At 50.0% G+C, this 14,028-nt stretch overlaps 6 protein-coding genes across 6 annotated transcripts; 2 read left to right on the top strand and 4 right to left on the bottom strand.

The window, feature by feature from the left end:
• Positions 1-93: 93 nt before the first annotated feature.
• gliJ (dipeptidase gliJ) lies at positions 94-1,559 on the bottom strand (the record flags this gene model as incomplete). Its single annotated transcript, XM_033571341.1, has 6 exons — positions 94-586; positions 646-735; positions 803-879; positions 940-1,228; positions 1,311-1,470; positions 1,529-1,559. The coding sequence occupies 6 exons, from the start codon at positions 1,557-1,559 to the stop codon at positions 94-96; spliced, it is 1,140 nt and encodes a 379-aa protein (XP_033424656.1).
• A 320-nt stretch (positions 1,560-1,879) lies between these two features.
• ATNIH1004_006713 (cytochrome P450) lies at positions 1,880-3,460 on the top strand (the record flags this gene model as incomplete). Its single annotated transcript, XM_033571340.1, has 2 exons — positions 1,880-2,429; positions 2,496-3,460. The coding sequence occupies 2 exons, from the start codon at positions 1,880-1,882 to the stop codon at positions 3,458-3,460; spliced, it is 1,515 nt and encodes a 504-aa protein (XP_033424655.1).
• A 337-nt stretch (positions 3,461-3,797) lies between these two features.
• On the bottom strand, positions 3,798-5,134 carry ATNIH1004_006712 (uncharacterized protein; the record flags this gene model as incomplete). Its single annotated transcript, XM_033571339.1, has 2 exons — positions 3,798-3,960; positions 4,023-5,134. 2 exons carry the CDS (start codon positions 5,132-5,134, stop codon positions 3,798-3,800), a joined length of 1,275 nt encoding a protein of 424 aa, XP_033424654.1.
• Positions 5,135-5,487: 353 nt separating this feature from the next.
• ATNIH1004_006711 (cytochrome P450) lies at positions 5,488-7,209 on the top strand (the record flags this gene model as incomplete). The annotated part of the gene is made up of 2 exons (XM_033571338.1): positions 5,488-6,905; positions 6,969-7,209. The coding sequence occupies 2 exons, from the start codon at positions 5,488-5,490 to the stop codon at positions 7,207-7,209; spliced, it is 1,659 nt and encodes a 552-aa protein (XP_033424653.1).
• A 351-nt stretch (positions 7,210-7,560) lies between these two features.
• Positions 7,561-8,019, bottom strand: ATNIH1004_006710 (sugar phosphate isomerase/epimerase family protein; the record flags this gene model as incomplete). The annotated part of the gene is made up of 1 exon (XM_033571337.1): positions 7,561-8,019. One exon carries the CDS (start codon positions 8,017-8,019, stop codon positions 7,561-7,563), a length of 459 nt encoding a protein of 152 aa, XP_033424652.1.
• A 43-nt stretch (positions 8,020-8,062) lies between these two features.
• Positions 8,063-13,905, bottom strand: ATNIH1004_006709 (Nonribosomal peptide synthetases (NRPS); the record flags this gene model as incomplete). Its single annotated transcript, XM_033571336.1, has 2 exons — positions 8,063-8,385; positions 8,868-13,905. 2 exons carry the CDS (start codon positions 13,903-13,905, stop codon positions 8,063-8,065), a joined length of 5,361 nt encoding a protein of 1,786 aa, XP_033424651.1.
• Between the last annotated feature and the right edge of the window lie 123 nt (positions 13,906-14,028).

Here is a 14,028-nt window from a genome sequence, read left to right as displayed (position 1 = left end):
TCGGATGAGGCTTTCCAAACGGAGCTGGGAGATATTTAATGGTTAGGCTCTAAACTATCAAGTTGAATATGAACCGTCAATCAAAGTGTCTGTTTAATTTCCCCTTCTCTCGCTACCTTTCCGTATTAACATGGCTCGCTGCACGTCCGTCCATATTTCTTGGACCTCATCCCATAATCCGTAACCGGTGGCAGGGAGACACTCCTCCCGCGCGGTATAATGACCTACTTCGTCAAGAACTCTCAAGATGTTGAGCCCTATTATCCTTTTCACGTCTGCTTCACTGATGCCATTTGCGACCAACTCTGCAACGAGCTTAGGGAAGGTCGAGACATCGTCTAACCCAGCCGGTCCCTCTAACATCCCGTCAAAATCGCTGCCGATACCAACATATTCGTAGCCTATTTTCTCGCCCACGTACATCACGTGTGCAGCAACTGTCTGCACATTTGCCGAGGTTTGATGACCAGCTTTGAGCATCCCGGACAGGGACGGAAGAAAGCAGATCATAATTACGCCATTGTTGAGCTTCAGAGCCTCGAGCACGTCATCGGTGACATTTCGAGGATGGGGTTGGAGAGCGTAACTATTGTGGGCAATTAGTGCTTGAATTAGAAGTATTCCTTACTACCTGGTAGAACAAACCATGAAGAATGTGAAAAAATGACGGGTGCCTTTGATACCCTCAGCACCTGGCGTTGAGCGTCACGGCTAGTGTGTGAAATATCGATGATCCTTGGGGTTGAGGTTAGCCCGAATACAAGACTATATTGACATTCACAGTGGGCATGAGCGATCTCACATTCCGATGCGATTCATCTCCTTGACCATATCTTCGCCGCGCTTCGACAAGCCATAATGCAGTGGCGTTGGGGGAGTCTATACCGAGCCTCAACTACCGAACGTATCCACAGATATATCAAGAGTTAGTTAACTTACAGATGAGTCCACAAACTCATTGTGGCAGTCATGACATAAAGTGATATACCTCACGCCCATTCGATGAAATAGCCGAAGAACGCTAAAGCTACCCCCAATTTGATGCAGGCCTTCAACGCCGATTAAGCAGGAGATGCGGCGAGAATGAAACGCCCGCCATACGGAGGCTGAATCGATACCAAAAGCGAGCCTGCGTGGATTCTGTTGAATGAGTTGATGAATGAGATCAATTTGCTGCAATGTGTCTCGTAGTACAGCCAGCTTAGTTTCATCGACATTTTCCTTAGGACTGCGGTAGGACCGCATATCAATCAACATTATAAATGTCGGACGTACTAAATGACTGGCTTTCTAGGGGGAGAGAAACTTACCAAGGGACAAATGCACTCCAGAATTGACCCCCAATACACCCTTTCTCCAGACGAGAGAGGTCCGTTTGCCCAATTGGCATTTCCTCGATATTGAAGGATGGATCGTGAATGTTCATTCCATACCAGCCGCGAAGAATATATGGAAAGTCATTATGTCCGTCTGAGATCGGTCAGTAACCGCTAGTACTCAGGCCGGACAGCCTGCTGGGATATCGTACCAATCAAGGGGACTTCTTGAAGGATGTCCATTGCTTTTACTGAGTTCGTGGAATCCATTGTAGGTAGGCAGAAATATCCAGGGTAGGGTTCAATCAATGCAGCCAGTGTAATATGATGAGGATGTCCCAGTTAAGCGGTCTCTTTAGTATGTCAATATCTTGGTGGTTAAGGTTTTGTTAGAAGTCATCTTTCCTCTAAAAGTCCAGACCAGTGCTTTCGGCGCCCGAACGGCTTCCAGGCATCCGAGCGCGCCGACATCTATCATATTAAAGGGAAAATTGAAGGTGGTCTTCTAATTTAGTCGCACTCTGGTGGACAAAAGTACAGCTTCAGTATTCATTCGTATCATTATGGTGAGCATCACAGCATTTGTGGCCCTAACGGTCGTGGCCTCCATTGTTTGGATCATCGTCTATCGGACACACTTCACTCGCATCTCCCATATTCCTGGGCCCAAGTTGGCAGCCGTGACATATCTCTATCACGCATGGTACGACATATGGCCCCATGCTGGGCGCTTCATGTTCCATTGCGAAAAGCTTCATGAGAAATATGGACCCATCATTCGGATCGGCCCCGACGAGATCCACATCAAAGACAACAGCTACATGGACGAAGTTTATCCAAATGACCACCGGAGGAAAAGAAATAAAAGTACGCTGTTCTTCTGGATGGTTGGGAGCAACGAATTTGGGGACCACAGCACCGGGGCAACTATGGATCACGATGCTCACCGTGCCAAACGAACCAGTATGGCGCCCTATTTCAGCGCCCGAATGGTGCAGGATCTGGAGCCACGGATCTTGGCGAAGGTTCAGCAAGTGAGGGAGAAGATGTTGGAGACGGCTGGGTCAGGCGAGTTGCTGGAATTGCGCAATATAATGAGTGGATTAACATTAGGTGGGCTTCTACATCTATAAACTTATCTATAAACAGAATATTACAAGCCTAACGGAAAACTATTAGACATTATTTCGGAATACTCCTTCGGCAGCTCCTTCGGCGCCCTAGATACGCCCGACTTTGGCCGCCCTCTGAACAACGTCTTGCTCAAGGGCGTCAAGGTCCATCCCTTTGCTCGCATCTTCCGGCCTTTGGCGATTGCCATTTTTAGACTCCCCCGATGGATGATGCCCAACAGTGAAATTCTCGAGAACAGCATCAGATACGACAACCTCATTGGCAAGATGACTGGCGCAGCATTCGACGATGCTACCAGAATGCTCACATCCCACAACAATGAAAAGATCGGAGCAAGCCACCGGACAATCATCCACTCCATGCTCAGTAGCGATTCCCTTCAAGCGGAGGATAAAACATTTGCTCGTCTTAAAGCAGACGCAATGGTCCTCATTGGTGCTGGTACAGAGACCACCGCGCGCACGCTGGCAACGGCAATCTATCACATTCTTGCAAATAAGCCGGTTTATGACCGTCTTTTGGAAGAAATCCGCCATGTGATGCCTACATCTGACTCCCCGATCCCACCCGCAGCGGCGATCCAGCAGCTACCATACCTCACAGCAGTTCTCTCAGAGTCTTTACGAGTTGCTCACGGGGTTGCTGGTCGCTTGTCTCGCATCGCTCCTGACGAAGACCTCCAATATGGTCCATACAAAATCCCAAGAGGCGTCACCTTCTCGCAATCGATGTATTACATTCACACCAATCCCGTTATCTTCCCCAACCCGCACGAGTTCCATCCAGAACGTTTCCTCGGGCCCCAAGCGACGGTGGCGAAAGAGCATGCCTACCCCTTTGGCAAGGGGACACGAAACTGCCTTGGTATCAATCTGGCATGGGCAGAGCTGTATATGACCGTGACCGCGCTGATTGGTGGTGTAAAGATGGAGCTTGTCGAAACGAGTTTACGGGATGTAACTCCAGTCAAGGTCAGTTTGCCTCTTTTTTTCGCCCTCAATGTCTTGTAAAAGGGTTGCAGTTAGCTCTCAGAATGCAGTGGCAGTTTGTCGTGCTGTGCACTAACTGATTGATAGGAATACTTTGTGGGATATTTACCAGAAGATAGCAAGGGGATCAGAGCGAGAGTACTCGGGAAAGCATAGCTAAAGTTATATCTTTGTTACAGGCTCTAAATCCAGTGAAATTGCAATTTGAGATAGAATACATGTGCCCCACTACGCTGAGGGTTCAGTCTCAGTCTCATCAAGGGAGTTATATAACTTGATACCAAGAGCCTGCATTGACCCCAATAAATTAGGTACTAGGCGGCTAGGCCTTCCAAAACCTTTGTCTTAGCATTGTAATTCACGGCATCCAAGCTACTTCAATCAAAGCCAGATGCGATCCCTCAGGCATCGTGATCTTCTCAATCTCGAACCTGCCATCCGCCTGTCGGCAAAGGTCCCGCCAGCCATCTGCTTCGCGAACTCTAGAGTTTCCAAGAGCAAGCATTGACAAATCCATAAGACTGTTCCGTATAATTAGCTTCACTACTAACGCCAATTGCATGCATCTTGGGAGAGCACCTACCGCTGTGTCCGTGCTGTAGAAAGTGACATGGTCTCTGCGTCAGGCATGACTTCATCCATAATTAGTAGCTTGGCACCAGGCTTCAAAGCCGGAATTTGCGCCCTGAGGATTTTCACTGCCTGATTGTCCGGCCAGTTGTGCATCACTGAACGGAAAAGGTAAACATCTGCCCCAGTCACTAGCTGCTCGGCGAAGAAGTCAGCCACCATGTGTGACACGTTGACACCTGTTTCCTCCTTAGCGACAGCGATGGACTCCGCCGTATCCTGGACGATCAATCGAAGCTGAGGCGCCTTGTGGGCGATTGCAAAGGCTGCCTGACCAGTTGAGCCTCCGACATCGACAACAGTTCCTGCTCCGAGAGACTCCCACGGGAAATTATCTGTCAAGTAATGCAGTGACCACTGTGGGCCGGCCATAGCCTGGCTCATACAATGACCAAACCGTCGTATCTTTTCCGGGTCTTTCGCTAGGTGTAGGTAGAATGATGGTTCATTAGCCTTGTGGGCGAACATGTACCCGGACTTGGAAGGGTCGTCTGCAGCGGGATATTCGAGAAGAGCGTCAACAATCCCCAGGAAGGCAGGGATCAGATCCTCAGTAGTGAATCCTGTACAGTCATGGAGCACAGGGTCTTCCAGAAGTAGTCGGGTGACGGAGGAATGGGAAACATATCCCGGATGCTTTTCCTGGAACATATGAAACGTCATTGCCGCGAGGATGAGCTGGCGTAGGGTCGAGGCCTTGATCCCGATGCGCGTGGCAAGTTCGTCGTAGCTAATTTCACCGTCTACTGGCACCATTCGTACCAGGTTGAACCGGTAGATGAACCGAGTCATAGCAAACTTGATGAGAGCCAAGTATCCGGAATTAGACACAAGCCCTCTCGGGCCAGTTATGAGGTCATTGAGCTCTGCAGTAGCATCGAGAAGTGCCGTTTTGGTGCGTTGGATTCCCTCGGGAAACTTGATATCATCCAGAGTATCAACCGGATCGAACGACGGGGACGGAATATTGTTAACGTGATAATATGCATCGATCTTCGAAGAATTCTTCGAGATCGAATCTGCTAGTGCTGCTATTCGGCTTGGTTGAGACGATTGGGTCGCCATCGTTTTAGTTAAGGGAGGAGCAAGTAGTTGCTAGGGGTGTTGGCCAGCACAGGGTTGGATATACGCAGCTGCGTAATAGAACTTGGAATCAGATTGGCGTGAGGCAGCTAGATCTCCATTTTACTGACGCCTTATGGTCATTAGGTGTAGGATAGCAATATGAAACATCCACGGCGGGCGTATAGAGCTTTCGGTCCGAACAACTTCGGTGCGATGATCACGGCCACCGTGCATTCACAAACCGGATTTTTTTTTACATCGATTGTAAAGAATTTTCTAGAGAATTCGTACAATGCTCTTTCTGGACATGTCTGGTCACCCAATCCCACGTCACGGTAACACTCACACTGCCAATGGCAATGGCAATGACGCTACCCAAAGTACCTCCTGTAACGACAGTCATTGAATCTTTGTTTCTTGCCCTTTTCCTTATATGTGTCGGCACCTGGATTGTAACAACAATCCGCTTTCGTATCGACGTTGGGAAGCATCAAGCAAGCAGAGCTGAAAAGTCGACCCTGCTGATAGTGCCGCTGAAACCTTATGCGATCCCCATATTGGGGTCAACCTTGAACTTCCTGAACACTAAGATTGGACGCGTCTGGGACTGTCTCATTCGGGACTGTCAAAAGTGGAACTTGAAAGCGGTATCGGTGCTACTTGCAGGAGTGCGAACCCACATCCTGTTCACACCGAGTAGTATTCTGAGCGAGCTGAGAGCCAAACATCTGACAAGACATAAGCATGCTCGACTACTGGCTGTTAATGTCTTGGGAACGTCTCAAGAAGAAGCGGCCAAGGCATTTCCCGAAACCCCTTTGCCAAAGGCAAGCGTCACACTTGAGCGCGTTCACTCGGAGTTCCTTCTGACAGCCATCCCTGTTACCACCCTCACAAATAAATTCATGGAGTGCTTATATGAGGGGATCTCAGAGGACAACAGGTTGGAAACGAGCGGAGAGATTGAACTGTACGCCTGGGTCAAGGAGAAGGTGTTTAATGCGTCCGTAACCGCGTTGTTCGGGTCAGAACTACTCCGCATGCATCCAGACCTTCATAAGGACTTTTGGATATGGGAACAGAATCTTCTCACTCTCCTCTTTGGTACCCCCAGAATCTTCGCTCGCCAAGCCTACTCAGCACGCGAGAGGCTCCTCACCAAGCTGGAACGATGGCTGGAGCACGGATACAACCACACTGCCACCATAGATGACTCCGTCGGATGGGAGCCCTATTTTGGGGCCAAGGTCATCAGGAAACGTCACGAGTACTACAATCAACAGCAGCTAAGCTTGCGTAGCCAAGCTGGTAAAGAGATGATCTTCCTAGCAGGCATACTGTCGAATGCTATTCCGACCATTGGCTGGCTCCTAGCACACATACTTTCTCCAACAAGTGGTCCCGACTTGCTCCCTCGAATCATGGATGAGTTGAAGAAATGCGTCCGGTCAGATGGCTCGATTGATTTTCCCACACTCCTCCATGTACCTGTCCTGAACTCAGTTCTTAACGAGGTGCTGCGGCTATACATTGATCTGATGATCATTCGACAAGTCGACGCAGACTCCACCCTAGATATGATCCGAGTAAGACAAGGCGATCAGGTCATCGCTTCCTCCTGGATGACCCACCGACACCCTCACAACTTTGACCTACCGAACGACTTTGACCCTAAGCGGTTTGTTCGCCACGATCCAGGCACTGGGGACCTTTTATGTTCGATATCTGGCCTGGGTGGCAAGTATTTTCCATTTGGCGGAGGACATCATATGTTCGTGATAACGATACCCCTTTCCTACTGAACAATTATAGTAACCCTTTTTTTCCTCTCCAGGTGCCCTGGTCGAAACTTTGCAAAGCAGGAGATACTTGGAACCGTTGCTGTCATTTTACTCAATTTTGACGTCTCTTTTATGTCCTTCGTCGAACGGCAAGGTGACCTGGTCAAGCAGAAAGGGTTGGATATCAATGGATTTCCAAAAATGGTGCGTGCCTTGCCCGGGAATCAGGTCATGGGACTCAAAGGCGACATGGCTGTACGGATCAAGAGAAAGGGAAACACTAGCACATTTTAAACGAGTCAGAAAGTTGACCTAAATTAACAATTATCCTATTGAGTCGATATCCTCGTAAAGATTAGATTAAGTGGCGGGTTGATATCTCTGATCCAACCCAAATTTCTGATAGACGAGGGATAAGAATGATTGAGAAACTCTCTCCATCTCCAAATATAACCCTCTCTACATCTCGAACCCAAAATCTTTTGCTAAGCGTTGGAATGATTTGGCTGCCCTGCTCGCATGCTCTCCTGGTCTTGTCGGATCTGGATTAGCAAGACTCCTGTTGCACAATTCTGCACTTATACATCCCCTAAAGTTCAAATTCAAGATAACCTCCAGAATAGCCTTGACAGGAAGATAAGCACCTCAATCTTCTTTCCCGTAGAACAGTCTGCAATTTCGAGAACAGCTCATGCGAGAAGGCTGACCGGCAACATAGTACGGGGAATTAGGCTCCAACGGATGATCCATCTTCTCTGCATCCACCACCTGCACCCAGAAAAGCTTCTGGATGTTTATTGTAGAACCCAGTCTCTCCAGCGATGTCTTCATTGCAGCCAGGGCGTCCACAGCCATCCCTGATCCCGCTCCTGGATCCGCAGAAACCCGCCCGGCCAGGTTGAAGGCGTCGAGGCATATTCCAAAATTGGGGCGATCGACCCTCGTCACAATATCACAGCACTTTTCCCATGTATCCACGTGTGTTCCCCATGATAACGCCTCGTAAGTGAATCTGATTCCAAGAGGGGCACCGAGATCTGCGATTTCCCGCAGGTTCTGGATAATCAGGTCAACATAGCCGCTTGTTTCGGTGCGGAGAAACATTGGGGGAATGCCAATCAGATTGGTGCCGAGTATTCTGGCCAGGTCAAATCCATAATTTCATTTCCTGAATCCGCTGAGCATGCTTCTCCCGGTCTATCGGCTCCTCATAGTGACGGAAGGGCTGTAAAAAAACGATCTTGGTTCTCCGTTCATCGCAGAGCGAACGGATAATTGAAGCGGCCTTGATTTGCCTTTCAGCATCAGTTTGTAGGCTGGTATGATCTTTGGCGATTTCTAGTATGTCGTCATGGAAGAGCTCGATGTCGAGTCCATACCGTGCCGCTTGATCAAGTCTCAAGGGTAGGGGATGGATCGATGGCGAACCCAGGGAGATGGACGAGGCGGCTGGACGGCAAGCCATGGGTTCTATTCATGAAGATAATCAGCAAATTTGGGTATTATTCCCTGGTTTCAAGCTATTTTACATAGATCAATATTGACGAAAGAGAAATTATGATGACTATGCGAACCGGACTCGGTCCGTCTACGGCTTCCGATCATTTGATACTCAGTTTGCAAGACATAGCTAGCTAGGAGAGATTCTCTGTATAGTAAATTTCTTCAAAAGGAATGGACTATTACGGACTATCTAGCAGTACAGGCACATCAGCTGACTGAAGATGCTATCAATTAAAGAAAGTGGAAGTTGAAATCTGTGCCTAAATCAGATACAATAGAACTGAATCTCAAAGAGCCCCACGTTATCAATAACTGTGCATCTTACTGGCCCTATTGAATAAAACCTGCTCAAATGCAGAGATTCGATAGACTGTCTTGAAAGAAAACTTTTCGTTCTTCAAGAATCTTCGCATCAATTACATTCTCAGCATGTGAAACAAACCTCAAACCTTTCTCTGAATCCCACAAAGTTCGCAGCTCCTCGCGCAAGTCAGCGAACGAATTCTCCTGGTGTAGATTCTCACCGGAGGTAAGTCCATTTATGGCACGTAATATCATCCGTCGGACGGCTGAAATCCGCCCTGTGCCCTGTTCGAAACATGCTGTGTCGTATTCGAGGCGAAGTAGTAGTGTATCTTCATCAATTGCCATGCATTCGACCATCAGCATGAACTTGGAGCCTTCACTCCACACGTATTGAGGTTCCACACCATCGCCAAGTGCGAACATGCTCCAGGGGCCTCCTTCTTTTGTAATATCTTCTGCTGCTGCAGATGGTGCTTTTTCCGTGGGCGTTGGATCCCGACGGCGAGCATCATGGAAGCTTACGACGCAATCCAAAAGCGGGTGTTCTGGGAGCTCCTCCTGGGCGTCGATTCCGAAATGAGTGAGGAGTTTGTGCCATGGCACAGCATAGGATAGGGAGTCCTGGCAGGAGCGCTGAACGGCAGTAAGAAAGGTGCCCAAGGAGAGAAGGGGATCCTCTGGCAACCTTTGTACGCCTCGTCTTCCATCCCCGAATACCACACGCACAGGAAGCGGCTCTAGGAAAAGACCTACGGCGTTCATTTCCGCCTCCGAATGGCGGTTGATAAAAGGGACCCCCAACCTAATATCGAGGCCCAGGCCCTGCTCATCGTTAGCACTGACGGCCATTGCCACCGCAGCGAGAATTAGCTGCTGCATTGTGACGTCTGAGGCAGCTGCTTGAGCCTGCATACGCCGCCAGAGCGAGGCAGATATCCGTGCTACAGAGGATTTACCTCGGTAGCTCGTCCGTCTGACTCCATTTCCCAAATAAATAGGACGAGTTCCTCTCACTTCTCCTAGGTACTCGGACCAGAAATTGAGGTGGCACGGTGGTGGTGGTGCCGCATCTGCTACCAGGTGTATGTAATGAGGCTGCACGGGTGGCAGGAGGGATCTACCGTGGTACGCGGCAGCGACCTCATTGAGGACAGTTCCCAAGGCAGTATAGTCGCAGATAATGTGGCTCCAAACAGCAACAATAGTGTCTCTGGTTATAGTCACGCGAACAGGAGGCGCACAGGCGAGATTGAAAGGTCGATTCACCTCCACCCTGACGTCGACGGATCGCAGCTTGTCCACTCGAGGAGAACATGGAGCTAATATGCGCGCCACGGTGTTTTTCTTTTTGCCCCGCTGCAAGTATCGGCTGCGGAAGGCATCGTGGCGCGACAGAACAAGATTCCATGCATTAATCAATCTGGACTGGCTCACCGTGTCAGGATCATACTGGCTGACATAGCTGACGTTGAATGCTGACGAGCTACAGTCCAATTGATACTTATGCCACCACTCTTCCTCCATGAGCGACAGCTTGTACTCGCCATATTGGCTATTCTGCAGAATTCCAGGAGCGGGAATTGACTGGCCCTTTTTCATCTTGTCGATGCTGCTAGCTAGGTCTCGCAAGGTGGCAAGCCCCGCAATCATTTGCACGGTGATGCGCTCACCGAATACGGCCGTCAGTCTTGCTGCCAGACGTAACTGTTGCAGAGAGTGGCCGCCAAGCTGGGTGAAACTAGAACGAGGACCGATGAGAATGGCATCGTGAGGTCCACAGTTCAGTATTTGACGCCAGGCTGCGGCAATGAGAACCTCGGTCTCTGTTTCAAAACCTTCCTCCTTCTGTTGGTCTGACTCAACACGGTCAGCGATCACCTTGTAGTCTATCTTACCTGTAGCAGTCATTGGGAGTTGCGGGACGGCATAAATATATGTGGGGACCGCGAAACCAGGAACCACGGCGCGAATTGCCGCTCGCATTGCGGTGACGTCGGAAGAGGCAGTCTGGATCATACAGACCAAGTCTTCCCTCCGACGAGTGATGGCGACAGCATGAGCTTCTTTGCAGGCACCGAGAACCCGCGCTTCCAGATCCTCAAGGTCGATACGGAAGCCTTGTAGCTTGATCTGGCGATCGACACGGCCGAGAAAGATAATCTCCCCGGCCTCATTCCAGTATCCTCGATCTCCAGTGCGGTACATGTATTCACCTAACCCACTACAGATGGAGTCCGGAAGGAAGCGTTCGGCGTTGAGCTCAGGCCGCCCAATATAGCCCTGGGCAACCTGTACGCCGGCTAGATAAATCTCGCCAATCCGACCCACGGGAGCCAGCCGCTGACGGTGATCGAGAATATAAATACGGGTCGAGGGATTCGGCCCTCCGATTGTAACCGCCTGTCCTGCATGAAGTCTTTTAATCGTGGCGCCGCACGTCGCCTCCGTGGGCCCGTACATGTTATAAAGGACTGTGCGAGTGGCCCAGGTATTGCAAACGGCCTGAGGAACTGCCTCTCCCACGAGATAGACGGTTTTCAGCTGTGGGAGGTCGTCTGGATTTAAGACGGACGCAATGGACGGTGTGAGAATGGCAGAGTCCACCGTCTTCAAGTGTCCAAATGCCCCTCCCTCCGGTCGCAGAACAAGAGTCGCACCATAGGAGAGGGTAGAGAACAACTCGTGAATGCTTCCGTCGAAAGCTGTCGACATCACCTGGGCCAAACGTGTCCCAACAGCCATCCGCAAGCGGACCTCAAAGTCCCGTTGGAACGCAACAAGTCCTTGATGCGTACATATTACCCCCTTTGATTTCCCTGTAGATCCAGATGTGAAGCAGACATAGGCTCTTTCCCAAGGTCTCGGCTTAGCCCTCAGCGCAATGCCCGACGTGTCCGGGTCCGACTCCGGCTCAGATAATATCGATTCAATGTCAAGAGCGGATAAAGCAGTCCTGGGTTTACTTGAAATGGCCTCGCGAGTGGTTGCCAGAAAGAATCGCGCCGTAGACGTCTCAAACAGTGAGTCTCTGTACTGCTGGTGGTGTGCCCTGTCCAGCGGACAGTAGGTGCCCCCGGCACGCAGGACAGCGTAGGTTGAGATGATCCAATTAACGGAGCCATCTGCATGGACTGCAACAACCTCTTCGGGATTGATCCGGTCCCCCAGAATGCGAGCAATACGACCAGAAAGTCTCTCCAGGTCCGCGTAGCTGATCTGCTGATCTGCACGTTCAATCGCAATCGCAGACGGGTATTTTCTAACTGTACGCTCAAACAGCGTGACGAGATCATCCCTGATGGAGGGCTTCGTAGTTGCAGAAGAGTTGCAGTTTCCCATCGAGCGTAGGGCTGCAAGCGCCGGTGCAGACAAAAGCCCTGAAGTGCAGACATCGAGAGTGTTTTCCGTTTGGCAGAGAGAGATGAGCAACTGTTTGAGAGTTCTCCCAACGGTTTCCATACCACGGTGACTATAACGTTGACGGGAATATTGCAGCATGATGCTGCCATTATCTGTGACAATAACACTGAGAGGCAGATTCGTGGTCTGTTTCGCGAACGATCGATCCACGACAAATTCATCCTCGTCAGCTCGCCATTGAGCACTTGGCTGTATTGCTAGTAACTGTCCCCGTACACGCGAGAAGCCATTATCAGGCCCGGTCCACGAATACTGAACCAGACGTTGCATGCGGTTAAAGACATCTCGGACAAAATCTTGAGCGCTCAAGTCCCAAAGAATATCAACTTGGAGTGGTAATGTGCTCACGATCGGCCCCACCGTATCCAACATGCCTGGCAGGGGAATATTGCGGCCGGATACGACGGTGCCTATAATGACATTATCCGAATCTGTATACATCCCCAGACACAGGGCCCACGCGGCGTAAAAGAACGCGGTAGGGGTTACAGCGCACGCTCTCGCTGCAGCCTTGAGAGAGGTATAATGATTACCCAATGTGATACGGATTTCGTCTTGCTGGCCATCTCCAGCTTTCCCCTTTCCCACGACTGGAATGAGAAGCTCTTCTCGCCCTTCGGAAAGCTTGGCTTGCTGCTCGGCCCAGAAAGCGTCGCCCTCGGCTTTGTGAGTGAGCCTCCATTGGTTCAACGCTGTGGAAACGTCGGAAAATCGCGGCCCAGGTCGGACAGTTTCCCCCGAAGCGGCCTGATGGACCTTCTGTAGAACTAGTGATGCAGACCAGCCATCAATAAGGGCATGATGCACAGACCAAATCAGAGTGCTTCGACTGTCCGCATCTGATTGAGCCTGATAATGCACCACGGTGAATCTCACGTCAAGGTCGATTGCTGTGCTCGCGTTCGGCCATGGGCGAACTTCCATCTGGTCACCCGACAGGGCATCACGGTATGTTTTTGCTTTGGTGGTTGTGAACTCTCGCCAATAGAGCTTCGGAAGGATCGAGCAGCCGTCCTCTGGACTGCGGTATATAGTGCGAAAGATGGGTTCCATCTTTATAACTTGGCTCCAAGCGGCCTTCATTCGGGACGTCTGAGCAGGGAAGTATGTTTCGTAATAGGAAATGATGTTTGCGCCCGGTGTTTCCAGGCCGCCATGCATAAGGGAGATCTGGCTTGTCGAGAAATCTGTGATCTGATCCATCGTGGCCTCGCTGGGATTGCATAGGTCTTCCGTCTCAATCGATATTAGACTTAGATCATCCTCTAGTGGCATAGATCGCTTCTCAAGATTATCTTCTTGTTCTTGGAACAAATCAAAGGATACATCGCTGCTATGGATGTGAACTTCGGCCTCACTGGTATTGAACGAGTGCTCCGATCTTGATGAGACTACTTCGTACGAAGATCTTTCTGAGCCATCGTTGAGCATGAAAAGATGGTGGCTAGTCTCTTTCTCATTATCCTTTTGCTCTCCACCACCCTCACCGGGAGTATTCGATGGTGTTCTAACCCAAGATGCCTGCACGGTGGTCTCCGAGGAATCTGCTGCACGACATTGCTGAAGCAAGTGCTGTAAGGTACGGCTAGAAAGAACAGTATCAACTGGAATCAGAATGCCGTGCTGCTTGCATTCTGCTGAAAATCGCAGTGCCGTCATGGAGTCACCACCACAGCTTATGAAGCTAGCAGTTTGGTTCAGGGACTCTTGCGGGAGACCCAGCATAGAAGCCATGATTTTCAATGCCACCGATGCGGCCATGATATAGAAGGCAGTTTGAATACGAAGGATAAGTCAAGTTATGATAGAAAGAATAAATAAGAGAGAACATGCATAGAGTACCATTCCAACACTCTGACTAATATGGTCACTTCGCCTGATATA

This window comes from Aspergillus tanneri (genome assembly GCF_003426965.1).
Source record: "Aspergillus tanneri strain NIH1004 chromosome Unknown AapTan_7_pilon_pilon_pilon, whole genome shotgun sequence".
NCBI lineage: Eukaryota > Fungi > Ascomycota > Eurotiomycetes > Eurotiales > Aspergillaceae > Aspergillus > Aspergillus tanneri.
This window is presented reverse-complemented; position numbering and strand designations above follow the sequence as displayed.